The following is a 27,457-nucleotide window of genomic DNA, read 5'->3' on the forward strand; positions in this document are numbered from 1 at the left end:
GGTTTTGTAGTTTTTCAACATTGACATCATCGAAAAATCGATTTATCGCTTGGTCGTCGGTATGCGTTTTGGCTGCAGTGTGTTACTTTGTTTTTGTGTCTGAACATTAGAGCCTAGGCCTAGGTTTTCTTTATTTTGTTTTTGGAAACAATATACAGCTCTAGAGTCAGAATGGATTAAATTATTGTCATGGTAAGTATAATAAAGAATGATATTTAAAAGGAGATCATGTCTGATTTAGCCTAGGATCCGGCCGGTTAAAAAAATGAGTTCGCTTAGCTCAGTCAATTCCATGACAGGGGTAGCCGATTGGTGGGAGTGGCTGTTTGTTGGGATCGTTGTAGCCTACATCATTGTATTTTGTAACTTTTGAATATTGAAAATGATTTCACATCACAGTGGTACAGGCCTAGGCTTATACTAAAATAGGCTAATGTTTTTGTAAGCACATTACGTCTACGTCCTAGACTTATTTACTATTTGCGGTGAGTATGAATCTCAAACTTAAAGTCAAATTGAATGTTACTGTTTTTGTTAATGGAAGGAGCCCACCCTTCTATTATTAAGCCTAGCTAGGGCCTAGCCTACTAAGCTAAGGTCTAGGCCTAGGTAGGTTAGCTTACGCTTAGTTTCTAGAGCTGAGTAGGTAGGATAGGCTATAACCCCAGGGTAGGCCTACTACTAGCAACTAGCCTAGGCTTAGGCCCTAGATAGATTCTAGAGGAGGCCTAGGCATGCCTAGAATAGTTAGCCTAGGCCTAGTACTAAGTTACTAGATAGGCTTAGGCTATCTATTTTTATTATTAGGCTAGGCTTAGGCTTAGAGCAACATCTAAATCATAAATGAGAACTGAGAAAGAATGGACTTTACTCTTATCAATATCAATATACTTTTTTCAAAATTGAGTAACATGATTCTTCATACAGTGCTTTTTCATAAACACCGTTGCGAGGGCATACGGTATTGTATCGTATCTTCCATTCTCTAAAGGTACAATAAACCGCATCATTCAATAAAATACCGCCACTGGTGTGATGTCATTGTTCATGAAGACTTGAGAAATCGCTCGCTGAATGCAGAGGAAGTTGGCGAAGTAACATTTGAAGTAGTTTGTCTTGAATATGAATTATTGTAAATTATAAGCCTGTTAGAATTACTGAACTGTATCTTGTGTCACAGTACAAAAATACATTTAAGACAATGTTCAACAAACAGTATAAGCATACTATATTTAAGGGACCTACCCATTATATTTACAAACTTGGAAGCAAATTTTACAAATATTCTCAGTTTTTAATTCAAACTGTCTACATATTTGAATCCCAACACGAGACGTGTTTTATTACGTTTCTTGAATTTTGATTTAATCTCATTGGGTTCACTTTGGAATCCGTGCCAACTATCATATTATTTTGTACCCAGAATACTGTACAAACAAATTTGCAAAACAAAAAGAAGATATTAAACTAAATATTAACTAAAGCTTTACGCAAAATATTTGTATTCATAAATCTATAATTATTAGTTAAATAGGCCCTAATTAATGGAGTATTTGATTTTGACTTATTTCACAAAGTCAAATTCATATTACAATAGAAAAAATAGGTATGCCATATCAATGTATGAAAATAACTTAATCTACGGTAATCAAAAACACTCAAAATCTCAAAAGCAATGTAGTAGTTTCACATTAGGTCAGGTCAAATGCTACTGTATATCAGGAAAAGATAAAGGTACAGTAATTATACTTAGACCCTATGCTGTATAGAGTCTGTGATTGTACTTGCTTTCTCGGGTTATACGAAAGCTAACACATTGTTTTTGTATACAGTCTTGGCTATTTTACAGTAAAGTTGTTACATAATACAGTATAACAGCTCATCAGGAAAGCAGGCTCACAGCCACCATTTCTGAACAATTTTGTCATGCTGGTGGTGGCATTTTATTGGATAATGGAATTTACCGTACCTTTAGCAAATGGAAGCTAAGATACAGTATCGTATCACTAGCCAGAGCGTCTCATACAATCTCTCTTTCCCTGATCGGCCCTTGTAGTACAGGCAGGTGTTCACAGTAATCTTGATTGAATATAAATTGTACAGAATACAGATGCAGAAATATCTAAGTTAATACAGTGTAAACGATGTTTATGTCAATTATATTTCAAAATATAATATATTTTTCATAATTGTATGCATGTGTTTCTTCATCAGTTTACATACTATACAGTTCATGCAGAGAAGGGTGTGACTTCATAATAACATTAGTGGGATTTATGTTGATCACTGAACAGTCACAGTTGAGGGTTTGAAAACTGAAAATTTTAATATTTTTGATTTAAAAAAATTAAAAACACAAAATGAATTTTTAAGTGGGCCTACAGTACATCAATCAGTCGTACTCTGAGCACCACAAATTGGGATGACACGTTGGAATTATAATTGGATAAAGTTTAAACAAATTCTTACCACTATTACCATGGCTATAATTGTCATTATTGGGCCCAGTTAGGAGGGAAGCTGGTTGAGTTGGTTTAGGCTCAATTTAGATTTTGTGGTGAGAAGTGTTGAGAAATTTTAGTCCAAGTTGTCTAATGCGCTGAGTTGGATGATTATGATTCTGTTTATACTGAGTTTTTTTTTTTGGTTCAAAGAGGCTGGTTGTTGGCCATAGAGGTTGGATCACCAGAACAAGACATTTTCATTCTAGAATAGACATATCTAGTCTCTTCTAGATTTTAGTATTATTATATTATTAAAGTTTGAATAATAACAGTGATGCATGCTTCCATATTTACAGCTGTAAACTGTATATAATACATACTGTAATCCAAATAATATTGAAATGCAATGGGATTTCTTATCTGAGATTAATCAGTGAACCTTTTGGTAAATTGTATTCAAACTTGATTTAGTAAGGAATCTATATTTAGCCAAGCATTAAGTTTCACTCTTAACAACAATGCATCATTACTCAAATGTTTTCTTATTCACATTAGGTCCTGTACCCAAGCTCTTTATCAGTCTTGTATTGACCTTAAAGTTGCATTGTAAAAAAGTTCATTGTTTACTGTTTTCTACCTGTGTCTACCCTTTGTTAAAATGTATTATGGAATGAATACTGTATATACAGCTGACTACTGTAAATGTTCATGTACAGTAGAAGTGTATAAATTTCCTGTATGGTATGCTTCAATTCCAAGATTAAAAAATTTTCACGATTGAGGAAGATTTAAAGTTGCTTCATTGTTAAAATATTTTTTATATTTGTCATAATCTGATCATGATTTGAAGTGTTCATTTTTTTTCCTCAAAAATCTCAGTTTGATTATGGCGTTATAGATTAATTTTATAAACTTATTATTTTATAAATTTCCTGTATTGTATGCTTCCAAGATTCAAGAACTTTCAACGTTCGAGAAGATTCACTTTTTGCTTCATTGTTAATTTCACCAATGTTGATAATATTTGATAATATTGATATATTTGATCAATGTTGACAATACTGATGTGTTCATTTTTTTTCAAAATCTCAGTTGGATCATGGAGCTGTAAAAATAAGTACTGTAGCTCCATCGATGAATTTAGAGAAACTGAAAGTTGTGCAATTTATAGTGTTAAACCAAACCATTTGTTATTGTCATTGACAGATTCCTATAATTCCTATAATACAGTAAAGTGTATTGGTACATTGTCCACTCATAAATTTGATATTTAAATTGATATACCTTGTTGAGTCTGCTATTTTCCCATCTGGGTGACTTTATGTTAAAAAAAACATACAAATATACAGACATAGGTTTACATTAACATTTAAAAAAAGCAGTTACAATCACATACTTGTACAGTAACTGTATATAAAAGAAAAGTTTAAATTGCTTGTAGAATATGAAATAATGATACACAAAATAGCGTCGTAGTACTGTAAGTTTTGTGGTACACTATTCTCAGCCAATATAATCAAATTTTAAATGAAATATTTTATGGTAAATAAAATGATGGAAGTACAATATGATATTTAACATACAGGGTACTGTAAATTAGAATACTGAGTGAAGGAATATGAATTCTGAATATTGTTGGGAACATTTCACAGCTGTAAATTTTTGCTATTTTATTAATAGATTCATGGTTTCCACATCCCATTATTTTATTTTTGGCTATTATCATATTTCTCCATTGTTAGTGATATCCCTGTGCCTATGTGGAAGGTGGGGTTTCACCAGAGCCTTTTCTAATTTATTTTTGGAAAGAATGGAAATTTCAACATATTGATGTTTACATTGGAAGATTGCCTGACATGTGGTATGCACTCTATTCGAAATGTTAAAGAATGATAATTGATATAATAATAAACATAAAACTGATTAATATTATTAGATAACTATGATGAGTAGAGCAATGTCCATGATTGTTGTCAGTGTTGATGACTTGCTCGTTGATAAATGAACAATCAAACCACAGACTTTCACAACCTCAGCTACTGTATCTCTCTCCTGTATTAGTATAGTGTACCTACCCTACAATACTGTGATTTATGAATTGTTGACAGTTGGTTTGTCACTGATACATTGGTACTCCGTTAAACAACATTTTACAGCCCTGTAGTACTTTATATAGGTTTGTTTAAACATGAAGGGATTTGTTTTAGTTTTGAGGTTAATTGTTTCATTGTTATGACTATTTGGTGTATGTGATTGTTTTTTGTATAATGATTGGTTTGTCAATTTATTGATGTGAATGTATGATCATGTACTTAGTATGCTAGGAGCTAGGTAGGAGTTAAGTAAGGCCCAATAAAATTATTAGTTTATCACCCTCGCGTGCATGCCTTCTACAGTATGGTATTGAAAAAAAAGTATTTTTGAAATATATATATTTTTTCGAAATTTTTTTTTTGGAAAAAATTATTATTTTTTTCATTTTAGTAAATAGTTACTAAGTTAGTAGATATTTTTTGTATTATTTCAATCGTGTTTTTTTTTTAGTTTGAATGTCAATGCACTAGCAAACAACCCCAAGGGTGATATTTGGATTTAGCAAAACAAAAAATGAAAATAAAAAGCCTCCCTCCCTCATCACTTTTCTAGCCTACAGTAGATCTATAGGGCGATAAACTAATAATTTTTTTTGTAGGGCCTAAGCACTTAAACTACTAGAGTAGATGGAGGGGAAGGTCACTGATCCTTGAAGTGTGTATAATGTGTAATGCTTTGTTTTTTTGTTTGATAAATTATTAATTATTTCAATGTCAGTCATACACTATGTACAAACAATGACAAAAAAAAGAAAAACATAAAAAAACATGGAAGATACTAATTATTACCATCAATCTATATAGGTCCATGGGATAAATGAGTAGTTAGAAAAGATACCTTATTTCCATTGGGGTATACTATCATTTATTTAAGAAATTTTTTTTTTTTTCCACTTTGTAATTCCTGTTAGTTTGCACCCTGGAAGTGTTGCCAATGATAACAAGATGAAATATTATTATTAGTATTATACATTATTGTAGGCCTACTCTAATATTTTGTGCAATAAGGGTAGTATTATTAGGGGCCTAGCAATAATTACACATCTAGGAATCTATCATATGCCGTGCAGTGGCCTGTTGCTGAACTTGGATAGACTGATGCCCTTGCAAAATCATCACAAACTTAATGCACACTAGATTCATACTTTCAGACACAGGATGATTAGGCAACAGTTCCAAAATTATTTTAATTGCTAAACTTCTCCTTTATAATACAAATCCTTGTAATACTGCATTCAACTTTTATACTGCATTATAATGAATCTGTATGTACACATTCTGATCATACAGCGAGTTTACAGTATTTTTTTAATTAAAAATATTGATTTCCATAACCCTGAATATGAACAAAAATATTTTTAGTAGGTTTTTAAATTCTATGTTTATGATCAGGATTAATAATAATAATAATTATAATATGCAGAAATTTATAATGCGCCAAAAATATTATCAAAGGCGCAGGGAACAATTAACCCAATTAAAGCGATTTTGTAAACAAAAAAGTTTTCAAGTTAGTTTTAAATGAGTTTAAATTTGATGGTTGTCGAATAGAAAGAGGTAAAAGATTCCAAAGATAAGGTAAACGAAAGTTGTCCAAATGTTTTTAGCTTTTCGCTTTTTGAAGGGGCTTGAAGAAGAAATTTATTGAAAGAATGAAGTGTAATACAAAAAAAATTACCATGTAAATTCCAGAAATGTCTGATTTCTTAACTAAAAATTTAGGCTGATTAATAAGAGGGTCAATCACCTACAGTATCACACCCATAAGTAGGATTTAAGTCGTTTCCTCCCACTTAATAAGTAGCCAGTTGATCATTTTCAATTTTTATTGAATTTCTTATGTGATCCCTAATGTGTGGCGCAAGACCTTGTTTATAGAATAATACAGTACAGTACTGTACAGTAATTGAGTGGATCCCCATATGCAAAAGAAAGTTGGCTTTTCCATCTACAGTAGTAGTGACGTAGTGTTTGCGGTATTTTGTTTTCAGCATTTTTGCAGTTAAAAAGGAAATTGCTCAATGTGCCTGATGTTTCCATGGTTGCAATGCTTGACAGGAGGGCATGACAAGTACTGTACGTTATAAAAATAGATTTAATGATATTTCACATAGTCATAAAATATTAAAACAAGGCTCCAGGGGAAATTTGTTTTCAGTATGTTGTACAATTGAAAATATTTCTCTGTGGTTGTACTACTGAATTTTCTAAGAATCTAAAAGGGTGTTTGGCAAAAATTGTTGAATATTTATAACCTGGGAAAAAATGGACATAGGCCTACTCTGTCTTTAACCAATGTGAATTTTTATCATTTGATGCCATATCCAGCTACAGTTTTAAGTTTAACTGATCTATTCTCTCTTTTTTTAATTCTATTTTTTAATTTAATTTTATCGTTCTATTTCATGTCGCGTTTTCTTTTATTTCAATGTAGATTTTTGATGTGTTAATGTATATTTCTTATATGTTTAAAGTGTATGTTGGTCTATGAATATTTTTAAATTCTGTATAGCGCCGATGAACATTTTTAATGGATATTGTTTTGCGCTTTATTAAGTGAAGTTATTATTATTATTATTTAATTCATTGTTTAGCGAACCCGGCGCCCGCCAATACTGTAATGATGATTTCAAATATAACAAAAAAAAAAATTTCTTTATTTTTATTATGGCCGTTGCTGCCTTAAAATCTCCATTAAATCAGATGTATGTTTCTTCCTAATTAATCAAATTTAAAGCATTTAACCATCCCATTACTATTTATAGCATTCAACAATAAAATTTTATTTTTATTTTCTCCTCCGTCAAATCATTTGTTAAATAAGACAATTTTTTTTTCCACCCAAGTTATAAAAAATATTTCACCTTAATTACTTTTCTGATGTACTTTGACTTTGTGAAGGCAAGGTTATCCATGAAGGATATCAGCAAGATAATCTGTCTTTTGATACCCAAGTCGCCATTGTTCTGGTTTCACAATACCATACTCACCCACCACATTTTACTCAGGTAATGACTACCATAAATATATTCCTACTTGCATTTGCAATGTGACCTACAGTATATCACCACAGTTAGTGGTGTCATCAGCATTTCCAGACATGTGGGCCATAATGGGCCATCTTTCCCTCCCCAACAGCTGATGGGCCATATCCACCTCACCTCAGTCCCACCATGGGTCACTCTGAGGATAAAAAAAATTTAATAGTTCACCTCTAAATGCCAAAAATACACTCTCACTGGCTTTAGTTATGACCTGGGCATACAGTAAGTTTTACAATTATGAACATATATTACAGTATATACAGACAATGTAATTTTGTAAACATTGCCATCTGTTGCATTTACTAGATTAATCAACCAGTGCATGATTTAAAGCATACCAAACAAGAACGAAGGAACAGTTTTAACTGTCAGTGTCTGTTGTACAATCTTAAACACCCCTAAGTGGAAATAAACTTCAAACTTTCAAAGAGTCACGACAAGTTGAAACAATTCAAATCCATCAGTTCATTACCAGCAAATTCTTATCCAAAAAATAGTGTACAATAATTAATAGGGAAATTTTTTCTTGTAATTTCCAATTGAAATTGTATTTAAGATTCAAGATTTATTTTATTCATCTTAAAATTACCAGTACATAAAACACTATTCAGTTTCCAAAGACAGATGATCATAAAAAATATTTTCAAATACTGTAGTATACAATGGTATGTAAACATAAAAACAGATTGTTTTAAATGAAAATCTCAAAACTAGCTAGTTATAAAATGTGTAAAAAAATTTTCCCACGTTTTAGCCCATTATAGACCTATATTAAATAAAGTTTCAGATTGTTGCGTGGTACAAGTAAAAAAGAGTGATTTGCGAAAACATTTATAAACGTATAATACATACTCCAAGTATTGAAATGCATGCCATCGTGTTGGGATTCAATATTTATTTTAATTATATTATATTATTATTATGATTATTATTATTATCAAGGTATCTTTTATTCATAAACAAAGTCAAAATACATTAAAAAAACATTTCTGGCAGTTCACAGAACTGAATTGCAAAAATGTTAAAAATACATTATTTATGAAATTATTAGTTATTTCAATTAAGATTCAAATTATTATTACTATACAAATTATTTATAAAATTATTTTAATATATGTACAAATTAAGGAATTGAACATTCAGAAAGACATAAACATTTAAAAATATACAACATAACAAGCAATATAAATAATCAGGACATAGATAAAAAAACAAAAAAGCACAAAACAAGGGAGGTTTTACTGAGATGTGCTGAGGAAGAAAGGGTTCATAAATAAAGAAAGCAGAGAAAGGAAAAAAAAAATGAATTATTGTCCTTTTTCTTTCCTTTCCCCTCCCTCTTCCATATTCTCCACTCTATAGGTTTTATGATTATAAGCTTTTATTTGATTATTTATTTTTATTGAGGATCCTGACCATAGATGACACAGGGCTGGAGTAGAACCTCTCTGTTTTACACTTATATTCCTTGTATGCAAAGTTATTGCGTTTTGACATATTGTGAGTATTACAGGATTTTGGAAACCAGGATTTAAAAAGATCAGATTCAGATGATTTGATAGCAAAGCGGTTACAGAGAGTGTCTCTACGGGTGGAGAGCCTCTCGAGACTCAGAACAGATAGGGCCGAATCATATTATTATTTTTATTATATTATATTATTATTTATTTTATTTTAATTATGTCATCAGGAGTCTGATTGATTGTAAAAGTTCTGCAAATTTTTCTTTTCAGAGTTACTGTACCTTCTTTGTTGGAGATTTTCTTTCTATGGGTTCATTGAGAAGTTTAGCTGAGGATGCAGCAAATTTTGTTGGAATATTGATTGCTCGGTGGTAAATCCAAATTGCAATCAAGATGCAATCACCAATAACGCTACCAATCCGGCTCTTTCGACCGCAAAGTGAGGGAGACGGCCAAGATGGTCTGCACCTTGTGAATGGCATCAGTGAGGAAAATAGTAGCAATCTTTCAAACAGTCGAGGTGGGAATGATGAAACCAAGGCCAGCCAGCTCATCTCAGACTTAAAATTAGCCATTAAGAAACAGCAAAATGGTCATCACAATGGATGCAATGGAATTGCAGACTTGCACATCGACGAGGAATCTGATATCTCGCAAAAACTTGAAGATATGAAATTACAATCTAATAGTCATTTAAATGGTCATCATGAAATGAATGGAGATGACCACTATAGAACTACATCTTTACGAAAATCCAAAAATAAAAAGGACAGAAGATCACAGAAGTTGGCGGACCTGCCTCCGCCTAAAGAGTCTTTGCTTTTGCGTTTATTTGAATCAAAACTTTTAGACATGTCTATAACCATTACTCACCTATACAAATCCAAGGAACCAGGAGTACAAAGCTACATAGGTGAGTTTATTATCTACCATATATATTAATACTGTAGCACTATTTTAAAACAAATATGATTTTCCTTCTCCTAACTTCTTTTTAGTACCGTAACTATATCCTAACGATCAACCAGAGAACACAAGATATTCTCCATGCTTTTTGTTATTGTACCGGTAGTAAAATGATTAACATACAGTTCAAGAGAAATTCATTTTATAAATCCAATAAAATAATATAGAAAACACAACAAAATTATTTCGTGAATAGGGCAAGACCTTTTTTTTTATTCTTTGTTTTGTGAACTTATTTTTTAAAGATCATCAGAGGTGGGCGGAAAAAAAAAATTTTTGTTTTCTTGTTTAGCAAATATGCTGTAGTTTTACCAAAAACATCCCGATGGAGGATAAAATAAAAATTAAATTTTATTGTTGAATGTAAACAGTGTAGTAATGGGATGGATTAAAATGTTTTAAATTTATATAAATAGGAAGAAATATATACATACTGTATCTTATTTTTGGAGTTTTAAAGTCAGCTCGCCTAGAGCAGAATGTGTACTGGTTGGTACCTAGTTCAACAAGTATCCCTTCAGTCAGCCCTGGTTTTGTAGCAATAGGTTTTCACTGTAATACCAGTGTACAAATGGGTCTACAGCTCTGAATGTCGGGCCAAGCATCACCTGTTAAACTCTACTCTTTTAAAAAAAATTTGGATTTCAAAATAATTAAATCAAATCAAATTTTATCGTAAAGTATTCATAACATAAATAGTGTTATACAGAGTAGTTTTCCTGCTAAGGCCAAATAAAATTATTTTCTAGTTTCAAATCCCCACCCTCATCAAATTGAATAATAAAAAATAAATATCACATTCTATGGCACCTGTTATGAGGAAAAAAAACTGACATGAAACTACCGTAACAATAAATTTTAATACTTGGCTTAACTTTGAAACATACATACTGTAAACAAGTAATACAGTATCGACCACTCCGAACTGGTCCACATTGTTTCCTCCTAGCAAGTTTGAAGTTTATATTTCATAATTCAAAAGGATTGAGTTTTGTGACATCATTGATCTTGACTACAGTCATTGTGTCTATCAACAATAGAATGTGCCCTAATTCTTAAGCTGTGTATTGTCAGACACTCAACATTTATACTGCACCCTGTAGACATTCGTTTTATAAGTTTAATATTCATCAATAGTAAATACTACTGTACATATTTTTGCTTTACAAGGCCCTGTGCAGTTACCTTAACCTATATCATTCAATGATAAAAATCAAAGAAAAATGATCCTGTGAAAGGGAACACTTTTTCTCCAAAAGGTGTCTCCTTTTTAAAGGGTTCTATGATGTAATTGACATCAACTGCAGTTACAGTATGTATCTGACTTGAACTTCATGGCATTTGGCAGCATGGTGAAAACATGTGATGGTGTGTGGTTCTTTTTGTTTGTTGTTTTTGTATTTGTTTATTTATTTTTCAGTTACTTCCTAGTTAATGTTTGCCTTGAGACCATGTTTATTGTGTGACGTGCTATAGATATGCAATAACCATTTACAAATTTACTATTAGAATGATCAAATTTATATTAATTTCCTTGTGTACAGTTTACATGTGAATTTTATGTTGACCTTTCCATTGACCCACAAAGGTGCAATATTGGTCATATCAGGGTACCTCATTTCCCACCTCTCATTCCTGCCGTCATCGTTCTTTTGCTTTATAATGTCCATTAACCTTAGTATTTAACACATTTGGAAAAATTTTAATGGTAGTTGGTCCTGATGTCAGAATGATCAGATACGGTAATTTAAAGACTTCATCTTTCTTTTCAGTGCTACAGTATACCCATAAAATAGAATTAAAATCCTTTATAGAGATGAAGTAATTTAAAGTATAATTATACAAGTAAAATTTAGAAATACAATTAATATTACAGTATATTACTTTTCCAAAAACCGAAAGGTCCACTGATTAATCTCAGATAAAGAAGTATACATACTCCAAGTATCAAAATGCACACCATTTGTATCCCGACACGATGGCGTGCATTTCGATACTTGGAGTACTGTATGTACTCAACAATAGTGACTAGTAGTATGAATATTTAAATTTATTTTTTGTGTACAAGAGACTTGGACAAAATTCCGGAGATTGTGACTACAGAAACCTGCATAAACATTAGGATACTCCCAATGAAATTGGGAGAGTTGGAATATACCTTTGTGAAGGAATGGACCCTTTTTTTGAAAAAGAAAAAAAAAGTAGGACAGTTGATACTGGAAAATGTGAATGATTTGTCAAAGCTCATGTAAATGCATTGAAAGCAATTTGGTGTATATCTTGTTTTTCAACCTATTGTGTTGCAGTATTATGCATCATTGAGGTAATTTAACTGTGGTAAAGCTGATCATGTTGGACCTTGATGCATTTTAAACACCATAAACGTAGCTTACTTGGAGATTTTGTAGTTCTTTCCTCCATGGTTACAGAAAGATCCTGCTGAGATTTTTCCTGGATTTAATTTTTTTGGGTGGGAAAACTTACCACAATATTCATCATGGAATTTAATCAAAACAGTATAAAAAAAATAATTGTTTTAGTCCTATGAATGAATTTTGGCTGTTGATATTTAAAAAAAAAAACCAAACATGTATGATGATAAATGATGAATATTTTCTTGTCATTTATAATTTGTTGATTTATGTATACATATTATATTAACTCATTAATATATGTTGATAGTAAATATAGCAGTTTACCCTAATATGACTAGACAATATCTTGCATTACAGTAAATGCGGCATGTTAACTTGCCATTTAAAAGATTAGGCTTTTAATATCGGTTTAAATCAGCAAGCACGTCTCTCTAGTATTGCGGGGTAATAACTGTCAATTTATTTCATTTCGCTGTCTAAATTCAAGTCAATAAAGCCATATTAAAACCATTACATCATTCATACACATTTGCCGTGCATGAGAAATCACAACAAGGTTAAATACTATAGCACCGACATTGTTTTTGGTAGTTGTATGTTTGAAAGCACGGTCATGCGTGAAACAAACAGCCTTTACACCCAAGTCCACAATTTTGGTGACCATGCGTGAGATCTAGGTATACTGTAATGTGTGAGATTTTGAAGTGTAATAATCGTTAGTGGATTAAAATCTACAAAGAATGGATCATATTTTTCTATTGTGTTTTACTACAGGTTATATTACATTGTATTACAGTAAGGCACAAAAATACATTTTTGGCAAAAAACTGTAATGTTCCAAACACATATTAATATAGAGATAAATAAGTACATGATTGTACCAGATCTACACTCTAAATAACAACTCCCTGATTATACTCATTACTGCCTAGTTTACAGCAAATAAATTTGAAAAGTACAATTTATTAATTATTAGCAAGGGTACTCCTGCAATCAAGGGTATTCCACTGTGAGTTAGCAAGTACATTTAAGGGTACTCCACTGTGTAAGCAAAAGTATTGCACTCTTTAACAAGGCTATCCCGCCTGTAGCAAGGTATCCCACTAATAAATACTGTAGTAAACAAGTATGTTCCATTGTAACCATATCACACTGCAAACATGGGACCATATTTCAAAAAACATCAAACAAAATCACATAAATTTCATTGCAGAGTATAGTAAATAGCTTTGTGAAACAAGTTAGCAAAGGATATCCCATCCAACCTGTACTGTAATTTGTAAACAATACCTCCATGCTGTAAGCAAGGATATTCCACTAGCAAGGATAGCTCACTAGCAGTTAGAAGGCAGTAGTATATCTAGTACGCTGCTCCAAAAATAACTCATGCCCCCCCATTTCCCCCCAAAATCATGGTCAAGTAGTTAGTCAAGTAGTTAAAAATCACCTAAAATCACCTTATTTTGCGAGTTACTGTAGCTCCCCTCAACTGATCATCAAGCCCTCCCCCATCCCCCTACAGTACTTCACCTTTGGCTCTCATCAGCATCACCACTTTAAGACTTCTGGATGCTACTGTTAGAAGGTACTTCAATGCTATCAAGCTTTATCTATGAGGTCCTATATTATGTAAAAATTGTAAATATGATTCTGCAAAACACCCAGATATATTACTACAGTAAAACAAAATGTTATTCATCAGGTATAGCAAAAAAAACTTAATAATAATAATAAATAGTAAATTCTAAATCTTTCATATTTTTGTCTTATGTAGAATTGAAATAAATGTACAGTACAGTGTACAGCCGGATAAAAACATTATGGTTGCTAAAAGCTTTGAGTAAAATTAGGATTCAACTCTTAGTAGAATTTACAGTATTCCACTGTAAATAATGAATGCACCACTATGATATGTTGATTAAATGGCGCAGCAGAATGATGCACATGCAGATACATCATTGCCATGGTCTTGAAGTTGCACAGGAATTGACAATGATAATAACATGAACATCGATCATTTAACAGTTCAGTATTCCTCATCAAGTCATCTGTAATTATATTATATGATGTGCAGTATCTGTGGTGGCTGCACTGTCAACATGTTGATGTTGTTCAAATGCTCTTTAGCTTCAGCTGGCTAATGACATTACATTTCAATCCCATGACCTTAATGACCTTGCTTAATAGACAACCTAAGACCACAGTGAGCCTGCTCTCAGTAGAGCTCAGCTTATATCCAACTCTCTAATGCTCTCCGAGGAGATTTAATAGTAGTTTCCTGCTCCTGTTTTTGGTAACAACAGAGAGGGTTTGTTTTTATAAGAGGTTAGGAGGTGAATATCTAATAACTACAGGACTACCCATATTGTTAAGTACTACATACACTGTTTGATGGTATATTATGATGGATACCTCCTACCTGCTAAGAAATTCAATATGTTGTTGTTGACATGGTCTTTTGAAGTTGATACTTAATGGCTAGGCAATAATACTATTCAACCAAAATGAACTCATGCTGTTAAATAATACTGTTGACTGTAACTTCTTGTTGTTTATTGCATACTGTAAAAGTACTCTATGGAGTTCATTTTAAGATGGTGATAGTGGTCATGGTAAAAAACTTTATTTTGATTTGTTTTAGATTTATCCTTTATTAATTTAATTTACCATACTGATTATTGATAGAAAAGGCAAACACAAAAGGAGGATACAAGTATTAAATTGATTGAGATTTTCTACAGCGACCTACTGTATGCTGAATTCATTTGGTGTTCTTTCTTCTGTTATTACTTTTTATATGCTTTACTGTAGTTATAAAGCTTTTATGGAATACTAAAAAAAATTAGTGCATTGGTGATGTCATCATTATGCTAATTTCTACAATGTGATTGGTTAGTATGGTTTACTACTGTACAGTATATGTAAGTATAGTAATTACAGTATGGTACAGTAGATGATAGAGCTCGTTAAAATTATACGATGCTATTTGATGTAGTTATTACACATAAAGCATGATGAATATAGACAATTACTGTTGAGGTTTCATTTTTTATAATTTAATCAGTACTGATTTGTATTCTTATTTTTTTCAGGTAATAAATTATTTTCGTTGCAAGAATCAGACTTTGATTTTTACTTATCTCAAGTGTTGAATATGTACTGTTATATGACGGAGTTAGCAGAATCCATGCATCCGTACCTAGTATCACGGTAAGATCCTATTTATTACCTAAATTTTAAGCCACAATCGTATTGGACTTTCTCGGTAAAACAACTAGCGTCATAATTGGTCCAGGGTAAACAGCTCAGAAAACTTACCTCTCAGGAAAACTCACTGAGACCAGCGGTTAGTTTAACCAAACTGACCAGGTTATTTTACCAAGCCAAAAAGTCTGATGCGAACACATGTCTCAGATAAAATTCCCTAGTCATTCCAGTCCTATTGTAATTCTCGGCTAGGCCTAACTGTACACCAAGCCGATACGCAGTGCGGGCCGCAGTGTGGCTAAGGAAAGTTTTGTTTTTCTGAGCATGTGCAGATTGTGCTTATCTGGCTCATTAGCATAACTATACCACACATAAGGCTAATTCAAGTTAGACGGCTTAAACCAGCCAGCTTCCTATCCTGGTAACAGTTATAAGTCCTTGATGGAATAGTGTCCTCAATAATTGATTTTCATGATTCGGTTAGTTTTTAACAAAATCTCGTAGTAAAACAGATCAACTCAAAAAAATCCGAGTGCGGACTGTGGTAAGATTTACCCATTGGAATGTAAAATCATCCCTTTTTTAGTTCCAGTGCGATTGCGGCTATAAACTGTGATGTAACTGCTCTTATCATCTGTAACATAATCTCTTACATGATAAGGCATCACCTTTGCAATAAGTCATCTGTACCCTGGGATTAACCTGGGAAGGGGGTAAACATAAGCCTGGTTCATTTCGAACTTTTATCTAGATATACATCCACTTATCTAGTTAAAAGTTTGATGTGAACCACTCAATTATAGCTAGATAAAGGCTTAAGTGACTTAACTTTAAATACTAGAATAACGGTAAATTAACTTGCTTAACAGTAAAGTCGGCTCGGATTACAAGGACACGATTACGTAACTTAGGCATCTAAGCCAGCGTTATTGTATTGTACTACCATTATCATGCTCTGGATGGCAACAACGTACTCCAACAATGCTAACAACAGCAGCATAGTAGTCTCATTAGTCTGGTTTTCAGAAATTATTTGTAAAATTATGGGTAAAAAACCAGCAAATGTCCTTTTTACGAATAGTCGCATTACAAATGACCTTTGCATCATCGACCAAGTAGTAACGTCAAAAATTCTGATTGCTTAAGTTTTCCAAATTGATAATGTATATTATTCTTAATAATAAAATCAGATTTGTTGTATTTATTTATTTATTGACAATTTAATCTTTTCCATTTCCGCTATAATAGTCACTATTAATTCAGTTTCAACAAACTACTGTACCACCAACCACCAGTCGTTAAAAATGAGCGCACATGTTTACGATGACGAAATAAAAAAGTGACGTGTTGAAGTCAGCAACTTATTTGACACCGCAAAGCTAGATTTTCGTGAAGTGCATGTAAACAACACAATTGAGCGCTCTAAAAACTACAAAACAGGACAGAAAGGTCCATAAAGTATACAGACGTTTTAATGAAAATTAAAACAATATTTTGTTAAATGAAAGAATGCTAGCTAGCGATTAAAATAATTTGTTTTTTATCGAAGGTAAATTTAGAACACGCTGCTGCACTGTCGGTTGGTTCGTACTGATCGGCTAGGTTATAAGGTAGTGGAAACTCACACCTTCTCTACATTTTTTTTTAACAAATACCACTTGGTACTAGATTTTCGTAAAATACAGTAGATGTTTTATTAAACAAGCCTTTCCACCATGTGACGTCAACGGCCTGAAATTGGCTGGCTGTTTATCTGGCTCTAACTTGGCATCGAAGGCAATTAGGGGATTATCGTATCATGTTTCAAGACGGGTATAATCTAGATAAAGTTCGACGTGAACCAGGCTATAGTGTTGTTAAAGTTAAATGTGTGGAGTGGAGGTATCAACTTGGTTCAAGGTTGATGGTGCTTGCATTTCTTTTCTTTTTTTCGGTGATCATATATGATTAATAATATTGATAACAAACATGCATTCAATAACATCAGTAACAATAGGAAAGATAGAATCAAGAAAACAATGCCAAGATTCATTATGTATTGCTACTAGAAATCATTATGTTGGGCAATATACTGTAAATTTTGTGACATCATTGCCGTTGTACCAAATGAAAAAAAGATTTGCAAGGAAAATTGATAAATCTATTACTGACTTGCTTAATACTGTCCATGAAAGCCTTCAGGAAAGATTTTACATCCAGAAAAGTAAAAATTCATCTGTTACTTAAAAGCGTAGTGTTTTTGTAAGGTTGCATGAATTTGGATGCATTACACTATAATAATTTTTATTTATTTTCTCAAAAAATAATGAGATGGTCACTCGTTGAACAAACTTAAAAGTATGAATGTGAAATTATAACTTAGCAAATACAAATTTATATAACAGTAGAAGGGATAATGTTCTGTACAAAAGTGTATACAGTAGTATCTAAACATTATATGTTTGCTATGCATGACTGGATTACTGCACAGACCTAGATCATACACATTATGTGGCAATAGAAATATCAGACTGATCTGAATCTCTGATGCATTATGCTTATGAATCAATATTGTGTCAAAACCTGTTAAACGAACTATTATGGATTCATTATATTTCTTTCCCAAATGCCAAATATTAAATGAAAATGAAATTGGCTTGAGCAAAAGGGTGATTTCAAGATAATTATGGTTTTTGATACCTTCATCAAACTATACTTTTTTAATCAAAGAATGAGTTGCAAAAGCCATAAATTATGCTGAAATTAACATGGGAATGTCTAAAATGCCTCCAAATGTTTCTACTGAGTGTTATTCAAAATAAAAATAACTTAAATATTAATATTTATGATATTACAGTACGGCTTCATTTCTCATTATATAAATATATTCAAAATGTTATTTCATTTTTCCTACAGATGTAAAGCCAGCATTGATTTTTCATTAGAGACAGCATGGTTACTAGGGGCTTATCTGGACCCAAACCTGGTCTCGAAAAAACATTCACGCGCAACCAAATTACGTAAACAAATTTTATCAGAGGAGCTTCGTTCAAAACACAGCATCAGGATTAATGGGTTTTTGAAAAACGGGATGACCTCTGTAGACTCTCCAATGAAAAAGCCGATGACCCACACCAGGTCAAGGTCAGATGCATCGCTAGGTACGTGATTCAGAGTATTATTATTGTTAGAACCTGAGTATGATTCAAATCTGTTAGTGTTATCAATGTAGAGGTAATAATATTCAAGAGACTACATGCGTTTCTGAGACTCAACTTGTACAATAATAATACAAATCAATAACTATTATTAATTTTATTAATTTAGGGTGATGGAAAAAGTATGAAAATTAAAATTCTACATGCATTTCTGAGACTCAACTTGTACAATAATAATAATATAAATCAAAAACTATTATTAATTTAGGGTGATGGGAAAAGTATGAAAATAAAAATTCAGTCATGACAGATTGTGTACATTGTATGATAAGGTTTTCAGATTATTCAAACATTAACAATTATCTAATTGAAATTTGATATCTATCATATGTTTGCCCCGATAGCTATGACATGTAGTTTAGCCAAGTATGCAATCCCGACCAGTAAATCAGAATTAGCGTTGGGTGACTTGAGCTCCGGTAGAGCCTTCTGCAATGGCTGTACATGTTTTGATAGCTCTACCAGTATGCTTAATGAAATCACAGGAAGACAAAACTATGATGAATGCCAATGTGAGGTAAGAATACAAGAGGACACAATCTGTGTTTTTTTTTTTTTATTTTCCCTTGAAAGATATTTTCCTTAGATCCTTAGATAGACGACATTGCTTGAACTTAATATAATATAATAATAATTCAGTGTAATATAGTGATGTTTTTGCCATTTCCTGTTGCAAACACATTGAAATAATAATACACTGATAATACTTAAATTTTTTCCTGTTTGAATTTTTTCTTTTTGAAACCAAATATTGATATAAACTCAATAAATAAATATTTCATAGTTTCATAAATGTTTTATGTGCAGTGTTGTCAGTAAACAATAAATATTGATTATAGAAATTTCAATGTATATCTTATCTATTTCAAAGGCACCTAGACTGGCACCGATGATAGAGTTTGTTGATGCATTAATGAACATTGGAAAGCGATTGCAAGGCTTGCCAACACGAGATATGCGAAGTAAGTTAAATGTCAATAGAAATTAATACAAGTCAACATGATTTAATATTTCATTTTATTTGTTGATCTTCAGGAATAAAGAAGAGAGGTATAAATAATATTACTGACCAGCCTTCTCAGATGCAAGTGGTGTTATTGTAAAAATAGTTTATTCTTAATTCTTATCTATTCTTCTGCACACAGTGTCACGTCTCTTCGCTGAAATATCCATGTTGAACATGAATCTTCCAGCTAGGATCTGGTTGCCAACTAACATGGATATTCCCAACCATCATATTGTCAGGATTCCGCAAACATGTGCTGTGGTACTCAATTCCAAGGATAAGGTAGGATATTAAATCGTCTCCTGATTTAAATGTTTGTAGAAATTCAATCCAATCAGATGTACACTCTTTGTACTGTATACTGGTACTGCACTTGATACCGATATTTTATTTATTACAGTATAAAAATATATTGCAAAGCCTTAAAAGGTAATAATGGACCGTTGTGGAGTGTCCATCAAATTTAACAGCTGACCAAACACATCAGGGCCAGGGATACACTGTTTTCCCACAAACACACTACTTGTCACACAAATGCACATGTTTATGTACAATTATACTGTCATTTTGTTGTTTCTTAGAAACAGTGTCTAAGGGGGCGTGGCTTAGCGGAACAATCCATTGTTCACCATTTCTTCCATTAAAATAATATGCTTGTATTTGTTATTTAAGCACATTATTTTAATGGAATAATGTGCTTGTATTTGTTTGTTTGAAACAACAAAATATTAAAATTCACACATATCTTTGATAAAGGTTTATTAATAGTATTTACGGTATGTTATAATTGTCATCATCAGTGTGAATTGTTATTGACATCATTGCTATTTTAATACAAATTATTTAAACCATTGATGTTTTGCAGGCGCCGTATCTTATATATGTGGAGGTACTTGAATGCGAAAACAAACACACATCGCCTGTACCGAAGAAGGTCTTAGAAAACACACTGAGATATACTCGATCTGAGGAAAACCTGCACAATTGCTACGAGAGTGAATCAACCGTATCACCATGTGCTTTCTCCATCTATCACCTGAATGATATTGACCATGATTGCTGGGCTCAAGACGAGGATGAAATACTTGCAGTAAGAAATTTCAATGTTCAAATTGTTCATGATACTGTAAGAATATACCATAGGGTGCACCACAACTGCCCACAATCAAGTAAACATGTTTTAATGGTTTGTTACAAATTCACATCATCATATTACAGTGCAATGGTCACACCCGACTTTATGTTTTTTGTATTTGGTCCATCCATATTTTTCCCGCATTATCATATAATAATATGTGGTAATTCACAATGTTGACACAATGTCTTAATACTTTGTAATGTGTCAAACGTTTCCATGTAATAAAGTATTTTATGGTGCAGTTCTCAATATCAGCAAAAATGTTTTAATATTAAGTCACATACTGTCCACACAATCGTGTTGCACAGTGTTAATCTCACCGTCCACGTAATGTTCTCATTCTCAAATGACAAACTGTCCACACACAAAATCCAAATCATAGCCCTTGTATGCTTCTATCTCCAGCAATATCAATTTCCAAAGAAGAGCACCCCAAGCGATACGATATCACAGTTGTCTCATGATAGTACAACAAGCGGAGACAGTAAAGAATATTACATCGCTGCTGCTGATGTCCGAAGACGACTCAGTGACTATATCACAATGCCAACCACCACATTCAAGGTAAGATTATATTCTTAATTAAAGATCTTTTTTTTTTTTACCTCATTTTGTTTTTTTTTCCCTTGTTCAGTATTTGAATCACCCCAAACTTTGTGTGTCATTCTCTTAAATGGGTACATTTTTTTTAGATGGATTAGGTTGTCAGCCATAATTTAAATATTAAAGAAAACTTACTTTTTTTAGCGAGACCCTGATGATCCTTCGGCGGCAGCTCTGAAAGAACCTTGGGAGGAAAAGGTTGATAGGATACGCGAAGCATCACCATATGGCGTACTACCTAACTGGAAGCTGCTGTCGGTTATCATTAAATGTGGCGATGATCTGCGACAAGAACTCCTAGCATACCAGCTTCTTAAGCAACTTCAGGTGAGTAATCTTGTACACTCTACTTCTCAATATTAATTTTAAAATAAAATGAGTCTTTAGAGCTGTTTCATAAGATTTAATCAATTCTTTATTTTTTAATCAATAAATTATAGGTATTGCAAGTAATATTTAGAGTTTTTTTTTGCATTGTATGTACATAAGTGCATTTATTGTGGTCAAATCTCAATGGTATGTTGTACTATATCTTGTACCATTCCCTTTTTTGTACCTCTCTTGTATCTCTTATACCTCTTTAGCATCTCTCGTATCCTTATTGTATGTCATGTTTTTAACTTGTTTTCCCCATTTAAAATTTCTGTTTTTGTGGTAATCACAGACAATTTGGGGCCAAGAGCGTGTTCCACTATGGGTAAAGCCATATCGTATCTTTGTGACATCCGACAACAGTGGTATGATAGAGCCAGTACTAAATGCAGTGTCATTGCATCAGATCAAGAAGAACAGTAAGCTGTCGCTACTCAACTACTTTATTCGAGAGTTTGGTGGCTTGAACACAGAGGAATTCCTAAATGCGCAAAGGAACTTTGTGCAGAGCTGTGCTGCATATTGTCTAATCTGCTATCTTATCCAAGTAAAGGACAGGTAGGCCACAGTCTGTTGATTTCATCTAATTTATTTAAACACCATATGGAGGTTTAGGAATACGTTTGGATATGATCTGTAATCTAAAATTACCTTTCATGTTCCTTGGTGAGACATGGTACCCTAATGGACTTATCCTTCAGATTGGGCATTAAGTTGTTAGTCCAGTGTAGCTAGCAGCTCCCTGTAAAACATAAACTCGCTATTCGGAAAAGATATCTGTGATGTGATTTTTATAGGCAGGGTTAAAGGAATTTGCCATTTAAGAAAGCATTACATTTATTTTTCTGTTTATTAAACTCAAAAACATACAATTACATTAATAATCCAGTGGTAACTCAGCAAAGAGGTTGTGAGGAGGATAGGTTATGGTAAAACTCAAAATACACATTTGACTTTTTTTTTATTCAATTGTTAGTTGAAAAGATCAAGCTTTCTAAAAAATACATGCTACATAAAAATGCTATAGTAAAAAAATCTACATATTGTGTGGATTATGTTGTGTTGTAAAGGAGGAAATGTGTTTGATTATAATACTAGGGTTGTTATTTTTTACTTACCTGTGACCTGTAAAAGTAAAATTGACACTAAAGGCCAAGTATCCTGTTTCCTTGTATTGTGTTTACACTCATATCCTCCCTTGCCATGATCTGGGGATTCCCCATACCCTAAATTAGTCATTTAGTCACTAACAAGAAGGTAGCATTACCAAAAAAAGGCTCCCAGTTGGAGCGTTTGTCTATTCCCTGTATTTCCTTACTGTATTTTGTTTACTAATAAGGTATCCACATGGGATTCAGTTATCAGGCAACTTGTGGTATATTTATTTTTTTATGATTTTGTACAGTAATAAGGTACTTAAGATTACCCATCATGCACCTCCGCCGGATTTACCCTTTCTGCCATCTTTAATTGCCAGATCATAACATAATGTCTCCCTCAAGGGGACATAGTCACAAAAACCAATAGCAGTAAGCCAGGCTAGCCAGACATACCAGGGAAGTACATTGGCCCATACGGGATACAGGTAGTGGCCATAAGTGCTTACGCCAGTGGTCCCATCCGACTACTTAATACATTAATACATTTCTAAACTTTTATCCTTACAGACACAATGGTAATATTCTCCTTGACAACGAAGGCCATATTCTTCATATTGACTTTGGTTTCATTCTGACTGCATCACCTCGCAACCTCGGATTTGAGAGTTCCCACTTCAAGCTGACACCGGAATTTGTAGAGGTTGGTTTATAATAAGCTACACTACTCAGCATTGCCTTTGATTGACATTTTGTCTCAACACTAAATAAAGCTTCTATAAAACCCTCAAAATAATAATAATAATATAATAAAATGGTATTTACATAGTGCTTAATGGATCATAGATCCCTCTAGGGACTTTACTTAAGTCCTAAACTAAAATTAAAATTTGACTTATTATGTAAGACATGTAAATGGTTTGTACAGCATAATTAACAAGCAGTGATGATGGTATTGATAGTAAAATTAAAGTGACAGTGAAATTGATATTGCTTCAAGCATTTTTTTTAATGGATTTAAGCTTTAAGCAATATAGTAATAATATTATAATATAATAATATGATGTTGTAGTGCTTTTACCCATATGAAATGTTCAAAGGAGAGATAGAAACAGTAGATAATATGAAGGCAAGCCATTTTCCATTGGTTGCGTGTTGTGAGGTCTATTCTAATAAGTTTTTTGGTATAGTTTTTTTTATATATCCTTGTTTTATTATCGCTTTGTTTTTTGTAAAAATGAATTAATTCTGACAAAATTAAAATATGCAAAAAGATGTCCAGAAAAAAAGGGATAAACAAAATCAAGCAAGTTTAAAGTACCCTGGTCTTTTCCAAAAGTGTAGAACACTCAAAATTTCACTCACCTTTACTATAAACCAAGTCACAAGACATATACTATATATACAAACATCAGGACAAATATCAATATAAATATACACCAAGGTTTTATAATTACATTTACCAGGTTATACATTTACATCATAATATAATTTAGATAAACAAATATACATAGGTAATAAATTACAAAAATCGAATCGAATTTCATGTATGAAGCACAGTACTAAAACTCTTTTGGCAAAACAAAATTAAATATCTAATATCTGATTTTTTTTTTATAACAAAAAGTCTTTGCGAACTTGTTTAAAAACTACATAATTACCACATTCCATATTTTAAGTTGTTGTATACATTGTTTATTTTCATAATGCTTGTGTTTTGTGCAGGTGATGGGAGGTCTTGGAAGTGATATGTTTGAATATTTCAAAATTTTGATGTTACAAGGATTAATAGCTGCAAGGAAGCACCAAGACAAGATCATACAGTTGGTAGAGATCATGCAGATGGGAGTCGGTAAGCAACTGTCTTTCACATCTTCCTAAATATTCACGACGATGATAATATTAAAGAAGCTTACCAATTTTATATAATTGGTAATAAAAAGAAGAACTCATCTAGGAATCATTTTAAACCTGTGCATTAAAATGACCTGTCACTAAACCTGGATGTAGCGACACACCTGCTATGTCATCACAAATCTAGTTGAGTGCGTCTATGTAATGAACGCGCACAAGAATTTGTAATTTTAAAAAACTGGGATATTATGTAATCGAGTATGCTGAATCAGTTCTCAAATTGGTAAACTTCTCCCTTAATATTAAAAAAATGGTACCACTTTTAAGCTGTTATGTGATAAATATGTCATTTATCCATGGGTATTGATGGTGTCATTTCATGGGTAAGTCACTGGTATTTGTCAGAGAAAACTTCAGGTGTAGACAAACTCAAAGTATAGTAGTCGCATACCCTTAAAATAGATGATAGATGATTTAGTCATCTGTACATTGTTCTTGTATTTCTGAATGAAAATTATATGTTGATCAGATATGTGTCTGATGTAGAAAGATGTTTTTTTATGAAATCAAATACTGTACAGTGTATGAAATTGCAATAACAAAATGCCTCTTCAAATAGATACATTAATAACAATTTCAAAATATTTAATATTTATCATTATCATCACATGGTTTCAAATATTTAATATTGGGGGTGATTTAATCGTAAATATTTGTAAACAGTATTACATATACAATATGTATACAGACTAGTCGACCATCTTACAGATGACTAATCTTTAAACAGTGTACTTAAGTGAAATGCTACTCTCTAATGTAAATTTAGAATCAATGCAACTACAAAAACAACCTATATAAATGCTCCTCTTACGAAAGGCATTGTAATCTTAAGGTGTTTATCTTGGACTTGTTGAGTTCATATTTGTTTTGAATTTATGAGTTTATTCTGACATATCTCATATGACCTACCAGTAAATCTCAGTCCTGCAAACATGAATGTGTCAGGTTATTTCGTAAATACTTACCTGAATGAGTTCATCCAGGCAAGTGCCTCACTTTTATACTAGTCAATACGTTTTTATACCTTGTTTTTGCAAACCTGCCACCACTGATAATGAACTTTTATAATTACTGTTTGCTAAATAAGGTGCAAAAGGCTTGCTCCAGTATGTTAATACTTGTAGTGTGATTGCTGAATCAAAAAACAAATTTAAATGTCTGGGTTTTTTTTCATTTCAGGTTCTCACCTACCATGTTTCAAGCAAGGATCAAGTACAGTGAAGCAACTGCGTGATCGATTCCATATGAACTTAACTGAGGAACAATTACAATTGTGGGTAGAGAACATGGTTGAGTCGAGTATGCATTCATTAACAACAAGACTTTATGATGGTTTTCAGTATTTTACAAATGGAATCTTGTGAAGAAATGATTAATTCCAGGCAATCATGTTTGCCGTTTGAAATAATGCAGAGTACTCGTTAGCGCATATAAACCATCAGTTCCTTCATTTGAATGATACTTTTTTATCCTGTCATGTGAATGGACAAACATGTCCATCTGAAGTGTGAATGGACCGCTTGCAAAGCGAGTAGGCAACTCTACTAATTCACCAAACTCAATTAGTAGACAACGCCGGTACTTGACAAAACTTATCATCATGTTGTCTTTCTAAGGAGTCAGGTTTTAGTAATCTCAATGCAATATTGTAGAAAATGGAAAGAATTTGTCTATTGTGCAGGAGAAAACATATACAAACCAGCAAACCATGTGTAACCTGGATGGACCAAAACCTTCAAGAAGTGGTTATAAAATTTTCAGTTCTTAATTAAATACTTGCCTTCTTACTCAAAGAGTACCAGTTTTGGGTTTTTTTTTTATATATATACAACAGACGTCATCCCAAAGTAAATATAACAACTTGAACCAAATTACCATTTAAGACTTACATTCTTGATTTCTTTTTCTTTTAATTAATGGTTATTTATAAATTTCTGATTTGTAACGGTGAAAATGTTGGCTTTGTATTCTTTGGATGATTCAGTCATATCTGAATTTTGAATGAGTGTATTCCAATTAGATTAACGCTTGCCTTTTGAGCTTTGTCAAATATTTCAATTCTTATGTGTTCTCTCCAGGTCGTTGAACTCAAAGGGATATGTTTTTTTTTTATGTTTAACAATGCAAGTGTGTAGTATTCCTCTTCACACAAAAAAATGTTTATTAATTAGCTATAAGGAACAGATATATGTATTAAAATTAACACGTTGACTGCCAGACCTTTTTTTAAGGCTCCTTCTTATGTGCCGGAACAAGCTTACATGTACAACATATTTTTTTGAAATTTTATCTTGTCATATATCATCAAAATGATGTGTCTAATAAATTGGCGGGAAAATATTAGCAGACAAGTAAACTTGGTGATGGCACTGTGAGAGCACTTTTTACTGACTATGCCAAGTGCGAGTTATCACATCCACTTTTTGCATTTTTAAAAGGGCGCCCTCACTTGTGGCGCTCGAGTGTACTACCGGCAACATAACAGAAGAAACATACATATGTTTTTTTACGTTATCTAGGTGTATCTTCCCCGAGCTA

The 27,457-nt window shown here is 32.5% G+C and overlaps 1 protein-coding gene across 3 annotated transcripts; it reads left to right on the top strand.

Annotated features, from left to right (window-relative positions):
* LOC117113330 (phosphatidylinositol 4-kinase beta-like) lies at positions 1–27,136 on the top strand. Of its 3 annotated transcripts, none has more exons than XM_033256640.1 (14): positions 1–192; positions 9,315–9,957; positions 15,478–15,595; positions 18,488–18,732; positions 19,134–19,306; positions 19,661–19,751; positions 19,935–20,077; positions 20,661–20,885; positions 21,339–21,497; positions 21,681–21,863; positions 22,201–22,466; positions 23,576–23,708; positions 24,731–24,857; positions 26,099–27,136. In XM_033256640.1, the coding sequence occupies exons 2-14, from the start codon at positions 9,438–9,440 to the stop codon at positions 26,281–26,283; spliced, it is 2,568 nt and encodes an 855-aa protein (XP_033112531.1). In that variant the 5' UTR covers positions 1–192; positions 9,315–9,437; the 3' UTR covers positions 26,284–27,136. The 3 variants fall into 3 exon arrangements, with proteins under 3 accessions (XP_033112531.1, XP_033112529.1, XP_033112530.1); XM_033256638.1 differs by lacking the exon at positions 1–192 and adding an exon at positions 345–485 and having other exon boundaries at positions 26,099–26,283; XM_033256639.1 differs by lacking the exon at positions 1–192 and adding an exon at positions 6,596–6,613 and having other exon boundaries at positions 26,099–26,283.
* Positions 27,137–27,457: the final 321 nt, after the last annotated feature.

Source organism: Anneissia japonica, unplaced genomic scaffold, assembly GCF_011630105.1.
Source record: "Anneissia japonica isolate Jap-2015-1 unplaced genomic scaffold, ASM1163010v1 scaffold287589_len272378_cov178, whole genome shotgun sequence".
In the NCBI taxonomy this organism is placed as follows: Eukaryota; Metazoa; Echinodermata; class Crinoidea; order Comatulida; family Comatulidae; genus Anneissia; species Anneissia japonica.

Excerpts from the sequence above, each read along its gene's own strand:
- LOC117113330 (XM_033256640.1), top strand. The coding sequence starts at position 9,438 with ATGCAATCACCAATAACGCTACCAATCCGGCTCTTTCGACCGCAAAGT. Across the intron at positions 18,733-19,133 it reads AAGGTCAGATGCATCGCTAG|CTATGACATGTAGTTTAGCC; the intron begins GTACGTGATTCA and ends TTGCCCCGATAG. Across the intron at positions 24,858-26,098 it reads GATCATGCAGATGGGAGTCG|GTTCTCACCTACCATGTTTC; the intron begins GTAAGCAACTGT and ends TTTTCATTTCAG.